The sequence below is a fragment of the Vanessa cardui genome, chromosome 1 (assembly GCF_905220365.1).
Source record: "Vanessa cardui chromosome 1, ilVanCard2.1, whole genome shotgun sequence".
NCBI lineage: Eukaryota > Metazoa > Arthropoda > Insecta > Lepidoptera > Nymphalidae > Vanessa > Vanessa cardui.
The window spans coordinates 6,734,820-6,758,078 of NC_061123.1; the positions used below are offsets into that span (position 1 = coordinate 6,734,820).

General features: G+C 32.2%; 1 protein-coding gene across 2 annotated transcripts in view; it reads right to left on the bottom strand.

The window, feature by feature from the left end:
- Positions 1–559: 559 nt before the first annotated feature.
- The window catches only part of LOC124530022, a 43,471-nt gene continuing 20,771 nt past the window's right edge, over positions 560–23,259 (bottom strand). For both annotated transcript variants that reach the window (XM_047104007.1, XM_047103998.1), the window contains exons 2-6: positions 6,190–6,313; positions 4,483–6,094; positions 3,598–4,367; positions 2,815–2,941; positions 560–2,198 (exon numbers count right to left, since the gene is read on the bottom strand). In XM_047104007.1, coding sequence (XP_046959963.1) covers positions 2,150–2,198; positions 2,815–2,941; positions 3,598–4,367; positions 4,483–6,094; positions 6,190–6,277 — 2,646 coding nt within the window. In that variant the 5' untranslated portion in view covers positions 6,278–6,313 and the 3' untranslated portion in view covers positions 560–2,149. The remainder of the gene's footprint in view (positions 2,199–2,814; positions 2,942–3,597; positions 4,368–4,482; positions 6,095–6,189; positions 6,314–23,259) is intronic.

Below are 23,259 nucleotides of genomic sequence, written 5' to 3' on the forward strand. Positions count from 1 at the left end.
AATCTTTACTTTTATTTCTCCGCCGCTGAATCAATTTAGATCAAATCTGGTATCGAGTTAAGTAATTTTAATTCTGAGCAGGCCTTGCCTTTTTTGATTGCGTTCTTGAGTGGGCAGTATAAAGGAGCAGGTTCAGCTGTCATCATCATTTTTATACACATACAATAAGGCTTAATGTTTGGAAGTAAAGTTAAAAGAGTACTTGGTGGTAGGCCTTTGTGCAAACCCGTCTGGGTAGGTACCACCCACTCATCAGTTATTCTACCGCCAAATAACAGTACTCAGTATTGTTGTGTTCCGGTTTGAAGGGTGAGTGAGCCAGTGTAACTATAGGCACAAGGGACATAACATCTTAGTTCCCCAGGTTGGTGGCACATTGACGATGCAAGGAATAGTTAATATTTCTTACAGCATCATTGCTTATGGGTCATGGTGACCATTTACCATCAGGTGGCCTATATGCTCGTCCGCCAACCTATACCATAAAAATAAGTTTAAAGAAAACCACACGTTATTTCAAGGACATTTTAAAACAATTTTAATTTCATAATTACAGTAAAATAAATGATATGTACAATAAAATAAGTTTTCAAGAATTTAATTCTACTAATAACAGTTTCTAATAAGCTTAAGCATATTAATTATTGAATCTTTATTAAATAATATTGGATATTATCATGCAGGTAGTCATTTTGAATCAGTTTTTCAATATGATATTTAAAAACAAATGAGCATTGAGCAAACATAATAAATATAGAAAAAATACAGAATTGATTGAAGTTGTTTTTTTTTTGTTTTTAGGGAATCATGAATAGGCATAAAAGTTATTATGTATAAAAATTCATATTGGAAACCATATTCCAAATGACTATAAAATTGTGTTTGATTCAAATTAATTTGTACAAAACATTTAAAAAAAATTAAGAATTTATATTTTCATAAAATTCTAATTTTGTTCTATTTTCGCCATTCGTCATTTTTGCTCTGTAATTACATATTTGATTGACATAATGTAGTGCTTTTTACTATATTGTATTCAAACCGACACAAACTATCACAGTAGGTAGTCAGATCATAATCACACTACACACATTTCATTACATGTAATTATTTGTTCTAATAGAGTGTTTAATATCTTATTGCATTTTGTGTTCACGATATTGTAATCTAATTACAAAACATTAACAATATATTTCTAATGGACACCGTCTACCCTCTACAAAAATTTAAAATTTTAACTATTATATAATTTAACATTAATCTTCATGAAGTTTAACAAAAACTGTTCAGAAAACTGTTAAGCAACAAAAAAGTTGTTCACAATTTTTTAATTTTTTTATAGACGTTGTCAATTGTTTTTGTTACTTTATTTTATTATTGGTATAACATAATAATTAAATATACAATTTGCATTGTAAATTATTAAACAGCACAGTCTTAAGACGCCCTAAAATTATTAGTAACTAACTGCATTTAAATATATTATTATTTAGAGAAAATATCGACTTTTTACAAATCGATATTTTCTGTAAATGCTAAAGGTTAAACGATAGTTACCTAATTTTATCTTTGGGATTAACCTTAATTACAATGTGCACGATGATTGAGCTTCTGTATTAAAAAAAATCAGGTACAGATAATGACGTACAATTTTGATACTACAGATTATAAATAATTGTTTATTGAGAGCGTGCTTTACAATATAAATGGCACAATTGATACATTTTTTTTAAATCTATTTATCAAATGTTCACATAATAGCTATATATAATTTGCATGTAACTACATAATGATTTTGCAACATTTGATTGAATTTCAAACTTAAATAATTTTATAAGCCTTTATTTTATTTCATATTTTAAAACGTGGCTCAAATTTTTGACTGAATTTTAAATCATTTACACCGAACAGATAAAATTGAATTTTTGCACACTCATTTTGACATCTGTGAAAATACAATTTACTTATGGCAGTAAGCATAATTGATTTATAATTCTTTCAAAATGGTGGTTCAAATGCTTGTCAAAAATGTATTCAGCTTATTATTTCACACGGAATGAAACGTCAAAAAATTAAGCTAGAATACTATTTGTAAGTATTAATCAAATACATTGATTCGAGTTACCATTAACTGTTGTTGAAATTAGATTCAATCGTCGTCATTAAGCAGATCTGTGCAGGATTTTGCTTTGGTAGACCTGAAAATACAAACAGAGGAATATGTTTAAAACATAATTATAATTATCATTAATTGTTCTATTTAATTGCTTAAAGGGTAATTTATATCGTTAAAGCAAAACAATGACTCCGATTTACTCCAATTATTTTCTTTTGTTGTGACATTATCGGCTATAATTTATATGATATAATTGCAAATGGTGTCATGACATATGATTATAGAATGTCGTTAAATGTTCAAGATACATTGTATTATTATAGATAAACAAAAAACGAACACATATTGCATTTTCACTTTATATTAGCTGTACCCGCGACCTTGTGCGCATTTGAATTTAAGAAAAAAGAAAAAATATTGTAGCTAAGTTGCTCCTTATTACGACAGTTATTTGCCAGTGAAAGTCCTGACAAAATCGGTCCCACCGTTCCTGACATGAGCCAGAACAAACAGACAGACAAAAATGGTAAAAAATATTATTTTGATATATGTACCGTGTATTATACATACATATGCAATGAGTAAAAAAGGGCTGTTATAATATTACAAACAGACATTCTAATTTTTTGTATAGATAGAATTTTTAAATTTCGAAATTAATACAAATATCTATATTTTAAAACACTCTATTTACGTACTGGCTCTTTACTCGGCGACAAACTCTCAGCTCTATGGGTCCTGTTCGCACAGCTTTGAATAGAGCAAGTGCTTCCACGTGAGCTAACTCATGACATGCTTGGCCGTTGACTGCTAACACCTCATCACCTGAAAATGAAAATTTAAAAGGGTCAGTGCGAAATTAACACTTTGGCAAAAATATATTTCCGTGAATGTTATACTTTATTTATTTTAGATTTAACTACTACATGGCAAGTGGTTACGGCCACCCATAGGTAACCTATACCTATACCAATGCATATAGGTATAGGTATAGGTTGTAAGAAATATTAACTGAATAAATATTCCTTATATCACCAATATGCGACAATCTTTGGAAACTAAGGTGTTATGTCTCCTGTGTCTGAAGTAACACTGTCACAACATTGTTTTTTGGCATTTGAAAAGGTAAAACGTGACTGCTTCCTACCAAGGTGGGTCAGCACAAAGCCAGTGTCATCAAATGGTAATCGAGTTGTGATGAATACATTTTTTTTTCTATAATCATTATCGAATACTAAATTTGTTACAAACGTTTTATCGCTAATGCGAATCGTAATCAAAATAGAACAGTCTTTTGTAATAGTACATTACGATTTTGATAACAAAGTGCGATCAAAAGTAGGTATCGATCTTAGTTTGACATTATAATAAAGTTTGGTGAGTTACCATACTTTCTTTTCATATTAATTTACATACTCGAATGAGTGCTCGGTAAACATTATATTTGAATTTACGCAATAAATAAATATTTTGCAACTTACCCGCTTTGAGTCTGCCATCGTCGATCGCTTGACCTTGGGGAAGGATGCTTTTTATAAAGATTCCCAAGGGGCCTCGGGGGGAATCACGTCCTCCTACTATTGTGAAACCGAGTGGTTTCTTACCATGTCCTTTTTCAAAAGTAATGGTGTGATACGTATGTGTTGGTGCACGCGGCCTTCGGGGAAGCGTGCAAAAATTATTGGTATTTTGGGTTTGAATATCACTTTCACCATCATTTTTTTCCGTAGTCCGTTCAACACCGTCCGGTACATCAACGTCAACAATATCGCCCGTACAACTGAGCGTTAGTCCGTCTTTATTTGCACCACCGTAACTCACGACCTGCCGACGCAATAACTTGTTGTTCATACTGCTATAGCTTGCGTTCTGACCTTTCAGGAAGCGAGTATGCGTGTCCGCGGGACCATCCGCTTCGTCCGTCGCTGATAACGAGGCGCGATTACACGAGGATTCGTCCTGGGTGTGACGTGGGTCTATCCTGATGTCATACTTATCATTACGTTTCTCTTTACCTAATATTATTGCATTTTCATAATCTACGGAACTTTCTCGCATTAACATGACGTTCTTCTGCGTGTGTTCTCTTTGTCTTGTTTCAAGTGCAATTTTTTCGCGCTGTCTACAAATTACTATGTCGATTTCCGATGATCCAGATCGTAATGCTTCCTTAGCTTCAGACATCGTAAGATCACGAAGTCTTCTACCATTCACGTTGAGGAGTTCATCTCCGATACGTAATGTTCCTTCCCTGAAATAGTTAAAAACATATTTTATAACGATTGAAAACCAATTAATCTTATAATGTTAAATAAACAAAAGCATTGAAACTTTTTTATTTTGAAGATTTAACAAACTTAACTTACCTATCAGCTAATCCACCAGGAACTACGTGTGCAACTAAATATCCAACATGGCCTTCATCAACGAGCTTTGTTTTAGCGATGAATATACCTAGCTCGTCACAGGGATTTTTTCTCATAATTCTGACAACTTTAAATTCTGATTGTACTTTATTAGAACTATTTTTAGCAGGTTTGCGACAAGGAGGTATAGGAGGTATCCCACAGTCTCCATGACTAGCGTCTCTTTGCCGCATCTTCTGTTTTTCAGTCAACTGTAAAAATTGGGGTTCAGCATGATCGGGATTTTTAGGCATTCGTCGAAGTATTTCTTTTCTATCCAAGGACAAAGCTCTTTGATTATGACGCAACCTAGGCTTAGGATTCTCTTTTTCTCTGCTTCTTCTGTTAGAAACACGTGCTTTTGTATATGTCTGATCTCCAGAAACACTTCTGTTGTGACATGATGCTTGTGGTACTGAATGGGAAGCAGAACTCTCACAGCGGGAAGATATTCTGTCACTATCAAATATTGATGATGCTGCTGATTCATTGACTAGAATACCCGAATCTGCGTCTTCACAGTCTTGTATTAAAACATTTTCATCATCACAGGAAACCTGATAAACATCATCATGAAATACAGAGTTATGACCTTTTTGGAATTCATCAAGGCCAGGCAAAGCTCCGTAGGAGAAGCTGCGTAGTTTTGCGCGTACTCCACCCCTTTTTTTCCTACTTTTACTTATTGCACTGGTTGACTTAACTATAGTATCATTTTCACCATGTGTAGTATGGTCGTCATCGCCAGCTTGTTTATATAGCTTGGAAAAAAATTTATTTGTCGAAGATTTCAGATATCTGTCCGACATAGCACGCAGTTTAGCTGAAAGACAAGAACTAGGTCCGATCGTATCTTTCTCGTCCTTATGTTGAAGTTTATCAGTCTTATTGTGGGAACTTAGGTTAATTGGTTTATTGTATTCTTCATAGTCGTCGTTAAATATTTGATCGCTCGATTTTGATAATTTCGTACCAGCTTTTGGTATGACATGGTATCTGTCACATTCTGATCCCGAACTGTAACACCTAGCACCTCTGTTAGTAAATGATTTGCCTTCTCGCCAGCTACATTCTACTGGGCTTTTCGCGAAGAAAACGTCGTCATCGTAATTCGGCATTTTGACCCAAGGATTGTGATTTTCAAATTCTGTGTGTTCTGGGTAATTTTCTACGTATCGGCAATTTGTTATCTCTTCAACGTGTCCGAATCCACTGCAATCACTTCCTGACGTCGAAGCTGCGTCGTCTCCGTGTCGCATCGGGGCGTTAGACTTGAAGCACGATAGTTTTGTATTTTTAACTTTATCGAGTAACGGATTTCGTTTTTCTCTATACACCACGTATTCTTTCTCTAAAGAGCCCCCGCGGTTTTTGCGACTAGTGTTGCAACTTTCTTGCGGTGAAGTGGGTCCATTTTGCAATGATATTCTACGTGTTACCGGTGTTTCGCAACTTCGATGGCATGGATGGGGAGATTTTTCGACAATTATTATTTGGTCACTCAAATTGTAAAAGTTTGTTTCCACGGAACTACTGCTACTTTTTCTATTGGGATAGCGCACCGGAGACATATCTGGAATAAAATTGATATTTATTGAGTAATTATGTAAATTATTGAAAATTATTCAATGTCTCAAACATTATTTACGATTGATTGATGCTGTTTACCTATTCTCGATCTTCGCGTAGATCTTGATTCAGCCTCCGGCGAGACAGCGAGCAGCCGCGGCGGCTCACCTTTCCTGAACCACCGCATCTTGCGTCGATCTAAACCATCTTCGATATGTTGACACTAAAACAAAATAAGACACATATTTTAATTAATCCCATTAAAAAAACAATTGACAGTCAATAATATCAAATGCAAAAAGTTTGCGAGCATATTAATGTAACTAAGCCTGTCATTGATTATAACTAAGAAGGCGACAACGAGCATAATGAATGAATATGCTGTTGACACATTGCAGTCCCAGTAAGTTCGTTAACTATCAGCAAGAGTAATGAAATGTCGTTCGTCTCCTTTAACGAGGTACTGAGCGATGTAATTGCTAAAAATATAACTTGAACAGAGTCACCTGTAGTCTCATAGCAGGTCGGTTTAAGTGCAAAAAATTAAGCAATCTTACAACCAGTTTGTCTAGTTGCAATTAGACGCAAAGTGTTGTAAGATGTTGATGTGATAGAGTGTACCTATATCGTTTTATTAAAATTTAATTCAATATATATTCGTTCTTTTACATAGCACGATATTAGCGAATAATATTGTATATTAAGTAGTTGTCATGTATTCGATTTTTATGAAACGGAATTATTTTTGGTGCATGATTTTTGCACATCTAAAACATAAATGGCAGATAAATAAGAAATAAAAAATATTTACTAAGTAACATTATTTATATTTATGGATGAACATATAGAATAATTAATTAGTATTAGAACTTCCGATATGAAGAAGTAACAGAGATCAATGTCTATACAAAATTCGTAACACTGAATAAGAGAGAACTGGCGACATATTCAGCAATAAAAAAAACTGTATATTAATAAAAACTTTTTACGACACATTCTCGTTAATATCGGCTGAATACAGTTTAAGTCATTGTAAAATTGCACTTAAAAAAAACTGTATCATGAAACAGGTCATAAGACAAGTTTATTTATAAATAATTTTAAATTCTGATCATCATTGTAATTAATTAAGATACGAGACTACTTTCCATTGTCGTAAGTATCGTACGCTCAATCACGTAACGATTCTTAGCCTTGCTCGTGACAAAAGCGAATTGTGTAATCGACTTTTTATATATGCAAAGCAATCGATATTTCGATAACGATATTTCTTATCACATACAAAGAGAACATCTAAATCAACTCATTATATTCAAGTGGAATTCATACGGCGAAGTGTTGTAATATTAAAAAATGATTATAAAAACACTAACGGATATTTTAATCAGACAAAATTAAAAGTAACATTAATGTTATCTACGGTTCCGTTTATTTGGAAGGTAATGGACCAATTTTTTGCACATTAATGGAATGCCACAGTGCCTTTTGATATCTACATCTGTATATATAAAAACATAGTTGGTTTTTTTAACGTGCATCAAGCAAAAACCGCGGAATGTTTTGTCATGAAATTTGTGCCTTTATAAAGAGCATGTTTCAGAGTGTTTTGGCTATGCATTGTCGTGTGTAGCCACAGGGACGCATGGTGGGATCTACTAGTAAATTATTAAAAATATATGTTAATTCGATTTGTTTAAAGTCTTGCAATTCAGATAGATTATACTGCCAGCGTCCTGGGTACCTACAAGGACAAACTTTTGGACGGCGCGTTTCTATTATAAATTTCTATATCGTGTCTTTATTTTACATTATACTTTAATCAATCAATATATCAATGCACAGTTATAAATGATTATTTTTTACGTATATATATTACGTATTAATTAAATATATTAATTAAATTAAATGTATTAAAATAATAATATCATAAAAATTAAGAAAAGTGTGCAGTTAATGGTAATAATCGATTACATAAAACAGATTAAATCAAATTGGCGCCAAGAGTTCGTCGACCTTTGATCCCATGAAATGAGTCGCTCCTCAGCATCATATGTGATAATTTATGCATCTTGCACAAACGTATATGCAACCACATCGTTAGGATCGAGACCGGGTTATCGAATGTCATGAGTATCGAAAGCCGTGCAATTTTAGCTTTTAGATTTCCTAATGAACAGTAATATGATATTCGAAAATATTTTCTACGCTCATTTGATACTTTTTACGCACAAATAATGTATATATGCCTTTAATTTTTTTTTTAACTTTGGACAACATCACGTACATTACTCTGATCCCAATGTAAGTAGCTAAAGCAGTTGTGTTATGGAAAATCAGAAGTAACGACGGTACCACAAATACCCAGACCCAAGACTACATAGAAAACTAATGATTTTTCTACATCGACTCGGCTGGGAATCGAACCTGTCTTGGGTTCGGAGTGGCTTACCCATGAAAACCGGTATTCACACTACTCGACCACGGAGGTCGTCTTTAATTCATAGTCCCTTCCAAATATTTTAACATTTGGAAGGGACAATTACTTTTCTTTAAACTAGAAAATAAATAGCAACATAATCTATAGCTAACACTTAAATATACAATACGTAATTCACATAAACAATATTTAAATACATAACATATTAGTCAGTATGAGTATTGGGCTTCGAAATTGAATTAATTTAATACCGAAGTTTCAAATAGCCCTAGTCAAGAACTAGCACATATTACCACATCCGTTTTATTTCAAAGAAACTTGAAAGGCAAGTGCGTTTGAAGAGACAAGCTAAGGGACACCCAGTACGGCGTAAACACTCTCACTAATGACATTCGGTATGCAGGTAATGATGTCCTTGCGTATTTTCCGTGTAAATTCCGGCCATACGAGTTAGGAAGCAAAATAAATAAATCACGTGAATACTTTCAATTCATTTGCGCAAAACTAAATATATTCTTTTATAAATGTATTAAAATTTTGAGTATGTGTAGTAGCTAGTAATATATGTTAGTATATTTATTACTGATTACTGTTTCCACCCGATTGAAAAAAAAATGTTTTGAGTACTTTTTTAAATCGTGTTGTTATAACTTGTCACTAGATGGCGCTGAATCGATAATAACAAATCTATTAGTATACAAACAAAGCAAGGCAAGCAAGCTGTTAATATATTTTAAGAGTGCTTGAATTGTTGTTCATTCATTTGAAAATATCTTGAATGACTTAGCTTGAAGATTATTTTGCAAAATTATACATAAAATAGAGGTAAACATATTATCGTGATAATCAAAAACCCTGCATTTAAATCCTTCTCAAATAGCGCAATCAGTTTAATACAATAATTTAATACAATAAATAGATATAAAAACAAAAGAAATACACATTGATTTAGCGATATTATATACTTTGTCTATTCTTCAATAACAGTATAACAACTTTTTTTACCCCGTGTCAAGACTTCGCACGTTACTAATATAATACTACATATAAAACGTATATAAATAATGTACATTCCATAATATAAAGAATTTTATCGACAATGATGCTATTGATATTTTTATTTATCAATACATGTGACTTACAGAGCATCAGACTTCTTTTGTAATCGAACAGAGAATTTATCTCATTGCCTTTAAGACACAAGGAACTAAGTATTTAGTATTTAATTACGTGTTTATGTAACAAAATGTCTAGAAGGGTATTCATGTTGTATTCTCATAGTGACTTTCAACTCACGGACGGACATTAAGGACCGCGGAAGAAGTTCGCTTCCGTGTATGTTTGTACATTATGAATCATCGCTCATAGTACTACGTCTTTGTGACAGGTGGCGTAATCTCTAATAACAATAAAATTAGCATTAGTTGTCTGTATTAAAATAGCATTATATCAAATCAAATCAAAATAAACTTTATTCAAGTGTGCTTTTACAAGCACTATTGAATCGTCATTTAACAATTAAGTGAAGCTACCACCGGTTCGGAAAGAAGATTCTACCGAGAAGAACCGGCAAGAAATTCGGTAGTTACTCTTTTTCAGCATTTAAAAAAATACAGTCATGTTAGTTAATACAATTATTTAAATTAATATATCCTGCCTGGAATTCAACAATATAATCGATTTAAAAAAAATGTACATTTGAAATTAATTGAGCATTTGAAGTGAGCTAAGATAGCTCAGTGGTTGGAATAAATTAATTTGAAATGATAATTGTAGGTTCGAATGCAGGCAAGTAAAATTGAATTTGTAAATATCGTGAGAACTGCATGTGTCGGAATTTTGTCACGTAAACATCCAATGTCATATTTCAGCAACGCGAAGTAAGCTTAACTTCCTCAAATAGGAAACGAGGCTTTTGTTCAGCGGCGGGGCATTAATATTGTTACTTAATTTTTTTATGCTTAAGTTCGCAAATATCAAGCTGTAATCCAGACTCGTAGCTAATAGGACTATGTTTTTTTTATGGTATAGGATGGACGAGCACATGGGCCACCTTTTGGTAAGTGGTCACTATCACCCATAGACAATGACAATGTGAGAAATATTAATTATTCCTTACATCGTCAATGTGCCACCAACCTTGGGAACTAAGATGGTTATGTCCCTTGTGCCTGTAGTTACACTGGCTCACTTCAAACCGTAATACAACAATACTGAGTACTGTTATTTGGCGGTAGAATAACTGATGAGTCGGTGTTACCTACCCAGACGGGCTTGCACACAGCCCTACCACCAAGTAAAAGTATAAGTAAAAAGTATCAAGCTGTATTATGCAGATTCGTAGCTAATACTAACAGGAACGACGTGGGCTTTAGGTTGTAGGTATAAGTATATTGTATAATCGTTAAAGCACCACAAGTAACACTAGCACAATGCTCGCATCACAAAACCCATTATCAACTGCAACCGGAGATGATAAGAACGTTTGAGTAAGCTTAACGATACAAGATAGTGCGTGGGCAAATATTTTACATCCAAGATAATACAGTATTGATACTTGCAACACCATTGATCAAGATATGTATCGTGTGTAATATTCGTTTCTAAAGATAAATATAAGCGTGTCAAATATAATAATAATTTCGGCATTGAAAATAGTTATACGATCACTGATATCTATAAAAAATTGGCGTTTAACCAACATTCTTCGATGCGGAAATCTTGTTTCTCATTCGCAAATATTATACACCTATAACATGGTTTTGTCATTTGCATATTTAATCGATTAATTATATTTACATAATTATGTGAAATTCATCTGAATTAATATAATAATCACGTCGTATACAAGTTATAATATTATCGTTGATTATAAATAATCGTTTCATAATATTGATTTATAATATGTATTTTGAAAGAAATATTATCTATGTATATTAATATAATAAATGTGAAAGTAACTCTGTCTGTTATCTCGCTCTTTCACGACCACACGCTGAACCGATTTGATAACATTTGGAATGAAGCAAACTTAAACTTCAAGACATAGGCTCCTTTGCCTGACACATGATAACCAACTCTGAGCGAAGCCGCTGGCGACTACTAGTACGTCATATAAAATTGATCTTTTGATTTTGACGCTGTTTGACGTCATGTCGTGGGAGTATGTGTTTTTGACAATTTCAAGAACAAGAATGTTTATTTATATAAACTTCTGAACTTTACTTTATGAAAGGACTTTGGAACTACTAACTCGGCACATATCCTACCTTTACAGAGAAATATTTAGTGTGGTTGTATCCCGGTTTCAAAGGTAAGACTGTATTATTACAGGCGCAACAAATATATAATTTTATATCCCAGTATATGTTTCTTATAGAGCTAATGTGTATATGTAATGGATATTATTTATTATCAATTAAAATAAAATATATCGTCCAATCGATCGCTATGGCATTTAGTATGCATTTGAGCACAGAAAATATATTAGCACAATTCGTATAACATACTTTATATCGGGAATTAGCCATAATATAGATTTATATTAATTTATATCAAAGTGTGTTTCTTATTTAATTTATATGTAAGTTTAACTTTTTACGTTAGTGTGAGTCATAAATACAAGTATAAAATGAAAAATAAAAATTCTAATTATAGGTACTCAGCGGTCATTAACCCTTTTATGTTCGAAGACACATTTAATTTTCTTGTTATTTCATAAAATTTACAAAGTAATGACTGTCATAATAAAAATGAGTCGGTAACATCTACGCTGGTGGTCGTAAATGGATTGATTATGATTCGTATATCAGCAAAATAAATTATAAGCATCTGTATTACGAACTGGAGTAACTGATGGAGTTACGAAATACTATCGTATATGACACATGCATTACTCACGGTTGATTTTTAAATGACTAATCACAATTCGAAATCCAATCCATCGAAATGCTCGGTACAATAGCAAGTTCACTTATAAACACTGTTGAGGGAAAATTATTAAACAATTTAGTCATACTACGAATCTTATTTTAAAGTAAATCAGTATTTAATCATTCCATAGTACAAAACAAAGTCGCTTACCACTATCTGTCCCTATGTATACTTAGGTGTTTAATATTACACAACGGATTTTGATGGTTTTTTTTAGTAGATATTGATTCGAGAGGATGTTTTTGTATATAATACATGCACAAAATTTAGTACAAAAACACTGACAATTTTAGTTTCATAAACAAATTCTGTAGTAGTACATTTAGCATCAGCATTGTCTGTGCGTAGCCGGGCCGGGTCGCTAGTAATGTATATAAATATGTTTTATAGGTTTCCGTTATATTGTTAGAACAGTTTCTATCACCGGCTAATTTGCAAAACTGTCAACCTGTACTATATTTCGAATTACATTTTAACGGTCTCCGCATTACACGAACTACACGTTTGCTATAAAATATTAAATAAATCACCGTTTAATTTAGCTATTAGTTCATTGACAGCTTGTTATAGTCAGAAATTATTTATGTACGAAAAAACTTGGATTTGACTCAAAAGTTAAATTTAAGCGAGAGTCGACTTTATACGGTTATTATGGACCTAATTTAAAATCAATTTAATTTCGCACGCGTTCAATGGATAATAGTATTAACTTAAGTATCGTCTGTAGTTTAATCGTATATATTACTTATAAGTCCCTTATTTTCAGTACTTTGTCACTTTTGAATGACTTTGATAATGATTATAATTTCTCTCATTTTGTAACTAATACGAAAAAATACAACTTTTTTTTCTGATATATTGATAGGTTGTAAGTGGTCACTAACGGTCATAAATATAAAAATGCACAAACAACACAAACCATTCCATACTAATGCACACATGGAAACTGTGCATGTAGTTTCACTGGCTCATTCACCCTTCAAGCCGAAAAACAACAACATAAGTAATCATTGTTGTTTGGCGATGGAATATTTAGAGCTCCATCACGTAAAACTTTTTAGGGAATATTTTTTAAGGAATAACTTTTTTTGAAATAAGAACATAATTCGATTTATGATGGGTTATAAATTATTGTGATATAAATTGAGTATCAAAAGTCATATTTAAAATACTTATTCCAACTCTATATCCTTTTCTGTTATTGAGTAATGTAATTTCAAAATGGCGCCGCGCTGTTTTTAATGATGTAAAATATATTTTAGGAATTTTGAAATACTTCTTATGACTCTTTATTGTAAAGGCTAAATATAATATAGACTCAACATACTTTCTTCAACTAGCTTAGGGTACTTTGGTTGTAAATAAATTGGTAATTCACAAGAATACAGCTCCTATCGCATGCCATTAATCATCGTTTAATTTTTGCTCGAAGCGGATAGTATTTGCATTTGTATCCTTCGTTTGGCTTTATTCCAGGACATAAGGCTGCGTCCACACACAGTATGCTATTTCAAAAACGCTGAGCAATACGGCACTGAATATGGAAATTTTGTTTGGCCTTTCCTTAACATAAAATTTATAGACATATCTTACATAACACGTATTTTTATTTTGTTCGTGTATTATCCTTGTGTATGTGTGTGTTTTTAAAATTTGTATGATATAGGTATATAATGATATTTATTGCATCGTAATTCAACAAAAATAAACGCTATATTGAAGTTTAAACACTTGTCAGCTCGTAAGTTGAGTTTAAGTGACTTTAAAGAAGCAAATAAACAGCTGTTAAGTAAAAGGAACTATTAAAAATAGTAATTATAGCAATAAATGCGGCTTTTAGTGTCCAAAGTAAAAAGAATCGTCTTCATAAAGAAGGTAGGACTGCCATTTGATAGAAGTCCACGTTGCAAACAAGTACCTACATCCAGCACATGCAGGTTTTCTCAAGAAAATTTTCTATACCACCAAGAATTCAAAAGCTTGAATGTTGCGTTGAACGCAACGCTGCTCCAATGCGGTTTGGTGGTGTCATTTTTTTTTTAAATGAGACACGTGCAGGTTTCCTCAAGAAGTTATCCTTCTTCGCCGAGCACGAGATGAATTATAAACACAAATTAAGCACATGAAAATTCAGTGGTGCTTGGTTCGGTTTGAATCCGAAGTCATCGGTTAGGATGTACGCTAAACACAGGGCTATCGCGTCTCAAAATGTACATGGAGCTTAATATGAGTAAATGTTTGTTACTTTCCAAGCCAATTGTCTGTGTTTAACGCAAGTAATGTTCTCATATTTATAGCGAATTTATTAGCATTCAACAAGATGATATATTTCAATCATAAATCGTGATTAACTTTTCTCCCTCGTGGAAACTTTAATGGCTGCGTTCGAGTTTATGTCCTGTATACATTTACTAAGGAACACTTCGTATTTTATCATCCATAAGTAATTTGTATGCGAAATTATTAATTGGCAAAGCACTTGATATTTCGAAATAATTCTATAAAAATTTATAGTAAATTGAGTTTGATTATTTTTAAGTAAAATTATTTGTTAATTTTATAAAAAATGTCGTGTGCGTAACTTCGAATTTTCTTTAAAACAATAAAACTTGATATTACCTTGTGTGTAATAAAGTCTTAATTTTCCTTATATAAATTAATAGGTATACTAGCTGTTACCGTCAGCTTCCCGTGTATCAAATAAAAGAGGAAAAGATTAACAGAATCAATAAAAATCAGAACGATTCTGCGTCGATTGCTCATAATTCACAATCAGTAGGTTTTATGTGATAGCCAAACGAAACAGAACATTATATATATTAATATAGAATATAAATTACAATAATGATAACGTTTTCATAAGAGGGGGTCAGTAAAAAGACGTATTCAATTAAGTATACTTTAGCCAGTGCAAGTGTCTGCATTTTAATGTAGGTAGGTTTTTCTTGGACAAATAAGGTTCCGTTTTACTCGGAAAATAAAAGATATCCCTAAGGACGGTAAAAATTTATACGTTTGACCTTTGTATATGTGTCGTTTTGTTTCTTTAGTCCAAACGACGGATTTCAAAAGGCTCGAGAGCTCTTATGTTAGATTTTAATAATATATTATGTGTTTTGTTTTTGATAACTTAAGCATTATTTAGTTTAAAATACTTTTTAGTTAGTTTAGTTTTAATAGACAATTCGATTACAGATATTAAGTTGACATTATTGCTTAGTATTTTAATCTTACACGATTCAGTACTATATAATAAATTTTGCGTTTTTACACAGTTTTGTTTTATTGTGTTATTATTATTCTTCCTAGATTTAAAGTTAAAAAAGATACTTTAGTCAAAAGTACAGCTATAATTCTAATTCTATCCTTTTCTACGAAAAAAAAAGTTCACACATCAATTTCAACACAGTGTATGTTTGTTGGGAATATTAATTTATTATTTATTTTCATTCTTAACAAGAAAGGGAAGAGAAACTTCCTTGTACGGTATAGATCACGTATGCACGTGATCAGTATTTACGTCGCGATGAGGTACGATTTCGAATACAAACGTGTAAAAAATACGGATGTTTAAACAAAGACGCATCGCCGTATATAGCTTTATCCGCGGTATTTGTTAATGTTACAGCGAACTAGGAAATATATTTATGGTAGAAGTTGTTTGTATGTATTTGACAAATCGAAAATATGCCTTATTATATCTTTCGAGGACGTAAAATCTTAGATTTTATTTTTAAATACTAAAAAAAGAATGATGGATTGATATATCTTTAGAGCGACTTATTGTATTTTACCATTAATTAAGAAATAAATAATAATATAGACTATAAATAAATATTATAAATGCAAAAGAAGCCCTAATACTTCACGCTTAATTCGATGAACGGATTCAGAGGAAATTTGGCATGGAGATAAGTCTCGGGGAGGTACACAACTTATATACATTATTATATACAATAATATATAAATTAAAATAAATTAATGTAATCATATATGTAGGATATAAATATATAATAATAAATTTGAATATAAATTTTAAATTAGCAATTAACATAACTCGTAAAGCCGCACGAATGTACAATTCTTTGGAGATTGAATAACAATTAAAAAGTTGACATTGCCGTCCACAGAGATTGGTATTTGAGAAATTTCAACTATTCCTTACATTGGCACCGCTAATTATTTTAGCAAAGGCTTTAATTACACTGGTTCTCGTCCAATTAAACCATAACAGAGGAATACAGAGTATTTGCGTCTGACATTAGAAGAATTGTGGGCTATGCAGAGTGTGTTTGAGAATATTTGTCGTCCTTTCTCTCTTCCGAAGTAACACAGGCTACTAACGAATTCTACTAATTCTTAGACAAAACAGTGTGTGTGGCTTCCCCTCAAACAAGGGAAGCCAATTTATTTTATAATGTTGTCAAAATAGGCCTTCGGCGGCGACTAGAATCAAATCACGTCACTTCTAAATATAAAAGTTGATAAGTCATACGTCATGATCAAAATAAAAAAAATTAGACTGTCTATGAACGGTAAACGAATAAATAATATAATTAAATTAATCGATAAATAATCGAACACTATCGTTTTCGATATCTATGAATTCAATAATTCAATTCTATAATGCAAATAATTGCTTTATTCTGCGGTCACTATTTTATTTGCTTCTTGTGATAAAATTGTCGTATTACAATTTGCAATACTAAACTTTTTAAGTCGGCCTTATTCACAAAAATATCTTTGAATTCGTTTTTTATGAAATTTCGTGTTATCTGAGAGTTAAGATAATCATGATATCTTACAAATAACTTATTTGACAGTTTATGATTTTAATTGTTATCTATTAAATAAGAATAATTCCCACTTTCACACGAAGATTTTAATGCAAATTCTGAATAGTTCAAGAGATGTATTCAGGTCGCTTAATCCGTTACAGTCTTTTAGCATTAAACTATTGAGTTGTATGGCAACACTGTACATTCAACGTGGGTTGAATTCCTAAGATCTATAATGCGGTGATCAACCGCAGCATTACTAACCAATGTCCGGTATCATTTATCTTTTAGTATAAATAAGAATTCCTTGATTATGTGTTTTATTTTACATCAGAGTTCTATTATCATCCGCCTGTCCTTATCCCAATTCTACTTGGGATTTTCTTTTTCCTTTCTTCTCTGTCTGCTGTCATCCCACAAGTAACATTCTTTCCAGCCTTATCGTCTTTCACAATCATCATCCATCCTTTCTTTGTTTGTTTCCTCTATATCCATCCACGTCCATTCTCATGACCTTCCTTACAATATGGTCCTAATTCCTTCGCATAAGATGCCCATACCATGACAGCCGGCTTCCACATGACTTCCTGGCTATTGGCACTTTCAAACTTTTAAAATATTTATCGTGGCGTATGGATCTGAAGGTAAGTGACTAATGCCATAGTCACTGGCATCTTGAACCTCTAATATGGTCAATGCACCCTCAACCTTGTGCAATTCATGTAATGTTTCTTCTGTCTGTAGTTCCTCAGAACTCAAAAGTTCTATATTTTGCTGTTTGAAGATTTAATACCACGTGGTAAAATAACGATTGCCTTATATTTCATTATGTAAGACCTAAATTAGGGTATCACCTTTCCATTCGCGTCACCTTTTCATAAGAATTTCGTTAAGCAAAGAGAAAAAAATGAAATGGAATTCTTTTCGTTGACTGTATTTTATAAGTGTTCGGTGCTATTACAATATAACGAGTTAGTTAAATCGTGACCGTGCAGAGGTCAGCTGGCGTGACGTTAGCATCGAGGATGGCTGAGATTAGCGATGACTCATCGAATCCAAGCTTCGTGTCAATTTATTTATCAAATACCAGGTAATGTATGATGCTTACACTTTCGATATTGGATATTCCGAGCCTTAAAACGAACAAAATAAAAAGATACATTTACGAAATAAATGATTTTGATTGGGGCAATACTACGCTTCGAAAAGATTAGACATTGCGCAAAGTCTCTGGGCCAGATTTATTATATTATAAGCTAAACTTTTAAAGGCGATTTTGTGACTTTTTCCAAACTTTGTCCAATTTTGTTTAAATGCGATGAGAAGTAAATGTTTTTTTAACAATGAGCATATTCTCAACCCTGGTCTGCCCGGATTAAAAAGCTTTACTTAATAAATCTTCATATAATAATGTTAATGAGAAAATATGATGGATTTGCATGAAAACGCAAAGTCACGTGACTATGACGTAACGATAATGCATGCTAGTCGTTATTTATAGTCTTTAGTTTGTCATTTTAGTAATTCGATCTGCATGCATGACCAGAAAGCAGTGATTATGTACACTGTGATGCATTTCCTACGAAACGGTTGGCGTCTTTTAATGTAGCAATAGTTTATAATCTATTGGAAAGTCTTTAAAAAGACTCTTGACCCTGACACGTGTTGCCAGTACAAATATTGCTGTTATGTTATGATCTTGAACTTTACGTTGCGTGTTAAAAAAACAATGCTTCAATTAAAAAGAAAAACATACAGACTAGCAAAAACACCAAAATTTCAGAAAACATTGCAGCTCTTTTAAATAGTCATAAAACGGATATTAAAAATATGTTCCAAATTTTAAAAAATAGGCATTTCTTTACTACTTTCGTTATTTCTTAGACCGACCCGTTTAGACTGTATGTTGCATATAGTCACGTTATTTTAAATATATTTGCAGTTATTCAAGCAACGATGAATTACAAATAGCAGATGAATGAAAGGGTAGAGCAATTAAATATAAATCAATGGGAACAAACGGGTATACTTTTCAATAAGCAGATTGGAGTTCTGTATTATTCGCCAATGCGGTTGCTGTCTTTATTACTGAATCGGGTTAGGCTTTCACGCAGTAGAACTGTGCCTTTTTCTTACCTTCGGCTCAAAGCGGGAGCATTTCTATTGAGGGTCGGGCTCACATAATGCCTTAGATTCAATGAATTGCAAGCTGACGGTTAATAAAACGAGCCAGTATTTTCTTTGAGACTTAAAGGAATTCCAACTGGATTTCAATAAGGTTTATTGCATAAAACACTTTACGAATTATTTAATATTGTTTTTGGGAGAGGTTTTGAGAATGACTATATTGTAACCAATAGCAATATTTCATTAATAAACGATACAGTTACGGATTTGACAGTTTTCAGTTATTTTGATAATAAAAAAGAGCTTCGTATCTCGACCGTTCCGACTTCGTATGAGTATTTATCCGAAGTCATACTTCTCAAGGAAGTGGTATGGTTATAATTTCCAAATATTATCTAATTAGTGGCGTCTGTTATAAAATAAATCCTTGTTCCAATTTTCATTATATTTGGTAGCGCGTTGATAATCAGTCAGGATAATCGTATTATAAATGACGAATGTATCAAATTACTGCAAAATTCATGGCCCTGTTTCTAGATAATTGTTTTGTCTAAGCTCGGCTAGTAACAACGTAACGTCCTAAAAATAGGAGCCATTATAACAGTAATAGTAGATATAATATTAAGTGTTATTATTGAAGATACAATGTTATGGTCGTTTAATAAATAACCTCAATAAAAACACAAGGGTTATAAACATTAAAATGATTTACTGTAAAATTTTACCTTTAACACGTAATAAGATTTTAGGTTGTAAAGTCACCAAATTAATTTCGTTAACGATGGCGTCAATGTTATAAAATACTATAAAACCTTAAGGGTTTATTAAAAGTATCCATAAAATACGGTAAAAGTTATTTTCCAGTATATCAACAAAATACCAGTGGCTATCCCGCGGAACTTTATCTTTTTTTAAAAAAAATTAAGGACATTTTTTCTTCTTTAATTTTCTGCACATCTATGTCTAGAGCTCTTCAAATGGAACCATAGCCGATTTTTGTGTATGTGCAGAAAATGTATTGCCCCATAATCACTGGGTCAAAAATCGGCTTACGATATTAATGTATCAGATAAACTAAGAATGGGTTTCGCAAAAGATTGCACCGTGGATGATTTCGGTCACGGAAGCAAGGAATCTTATGGGAAACCAACAAACTTTACGGGACATAATGAAGAGCATAATGGATGTGCAAACACAGGTACCCTGTCTTAATGGGAAGGCAAATGTGGCACGACTGGAAAGAGTTCAGGCACAGAACTAACGGATTATTCTTTTTGAGGCACGGGTACACTTCCAACATTCAGACTTCGAGCTATTACTGTAAAATTTTCGATAGAAAAAACCCGATATCTTTTTTAACCCGACCTGGTATTTGATCCTAAGCCTCGTGATCTCTGACCTCATATCAAGTCACTAGTGAATAGACCAACGATGCAGTCAGTGTCAGTCAGTGTCGATCAAGGTGCAGTGGATACACACTGCGTTTAAGATGATCTTACCCACTTATTCAATATATTGGTAATGGGCATTGTTTTTTGATTCGCTAATATTCCTTGTTGTTGTATCCTTGTGGTTGTAAAACTTGATATTTTTCTGTCATCGTGTCTATAAAGTTGTATTGTTAATGTCGAAGTAAAAATGTTAAAAAAGATTCGGAAGATATTCCCACCACATTGTTCTAATACAGTGTATATACTATATGAAGTAGAATTGAATCCATCATTCCTCAAGTTGCTTTCCTTCCCCGTCAAAGACAGAATATTGTATAAGCACAAATTACACAAACTGCACACTAGTTTTATATAGTTAGGCGGTACTGTTTTCCTTTTATGCGTATATAATTCAAATAATACAAAAATTTTGAAATTGATAGAATTTTTATGAAGACTAAGTACTTACTTAATTATTGTTGTTCTACCCATTTGCTCATCTTGACTCTTAAAGGTAATCGTTATTCATTGTAAACCTATAAGTGTTTACGAGTTAGTAGCGCTTATAACACAGTTGACCGACTGTTACTTCAGGTTAAATGACATGTTGTAATGAATATTCATTGTTTCGCAACGTTTTTGTTTAGTAAATAACTTTTGAGTTCCAGTGAAATTGTCAAAGGCGACTAAATCATGAAATATTCACAAGGCGCTTTGTCTTACAATATTGTAAACCACAACCGTAAATATGGACATTTTAAACATAAAGCATAATATATTTACAACAATATACAAAGTTAGAGTAATTTGTAACGTAATAAAGAATACTCTGTTTTACTAAGATAATATTTCAAAAGGTCAAAGCAACTAACTCAACTCAGACGCTTATTACAAAAACGCATAGAATTATTACAAAAACAATTACAGGTATATGAGATATTTATTGCGGTATCATGGCTTTCAATAAATAACATAATGTCAATACTCATTGCAATAAATTCTCTTTTGAAATTAATGAAATGTTAGTTTAGTTGGGACTCAATGAAATACAGCTGATACCCGCTAATCCCGTATCAGCGAGTCGGAAATAATGTGAAATGAATGGCCATCGGCAAAGTTCAGTGATCTCTATCTTCCCACCGGCACGGTAGGTAACGTCGTTCTAAATGGTACAATAGCTTGCTCACTATTAAGTGAGCACCAGGAAATACCTAGAATATAAGTGTAAGCTATCTGACCAGTAACAATAATACTAAAAATTGTGACTTTTTTTTAATATTTTTACTTGTGACAACATTAGTTTTGTATTAAAAAAGTTTAATGAATGTTTGAAATTAATGTTAAGTTGAGAATTTGTTAGCGAGTATGATTTTGATTTGTTAAGCTTATCTATTCGAGTGTCAAAACTTGTAACGTCTGTTAAATTAGAATTTACATCAGACTAAAATAGGGTTGCCAGTTTCAAATATTGGAAATGTTTTAGTCGAAAAACAGACGCTTTGAGTATAATTATAAAACGTATAAGAGTTATACAGATAATTTTAGTTTATAAAATTTTAATCAAAGTATTGGTCGGTTTTGACTGTGTGATTTCCTGATTCCCCCCAAAACTATGATATGACGCGTACTAAAATAGTTTAAGGAAGTGATGTTGCATTTTTTTTAAACGTTGCCTATCATTTTTAAATTATAACAGATCCAAGAAAACGATTCAAGTATTGTTTTTAAATGCCTATCAAAAGTATTGCTTGGCATCTTATCATGTAAGAAAATGAAACGAGATAATTATTTTAATAAATTTAAACGGCTACATTAACAAAATACAATTTATAAACAAAGGACGCTCCTAATAATATCATGAATTTCAAAGCCAAAATTTCTAGGGAAAATTAGACGGCTGGAAATCTTAAACGATTGTTTTTTATAACAAAATATAAACCTCTTTATCAGAACCTTTTTTTTGTTTTGGTCTGACTTTATTATAATATGAAATTTCAAAAATAGAATTGCGTAAAAAAAAGTATCGAATGGCTTGTCATTAATTATGGTCGTTCAAATAGTAAGCGAATGTCATATCCATTTAATTAATTGAAAACCAGTGATATTACATTCTTGGGCCTTGTAACTAGTTTCAAAGCAAACATTTCGACACCTGACCGCACACCTGGGTACACGGCTATAGAAAATACACATCAACAACATAGCTCATAAAATATTTAACAGCAAAAAAAATCATGAGAATTCTTCACAAAAACAAAAAAGTCAGACAGTTATAATTATTTTCAATTTTACACATAATTTATTATAATTGTAATTAATTATTCATGAAATTAAATACTTGTGAATTAAATTAAAGTCAAACTTAATACTTGTTACTAAGCGCGACTATAAAGAGCTTTTCTTTCTGATGACACATTAAACCTTAGTTTTAATACCACAAAGCATATTCAACTTTGTGGAGGAC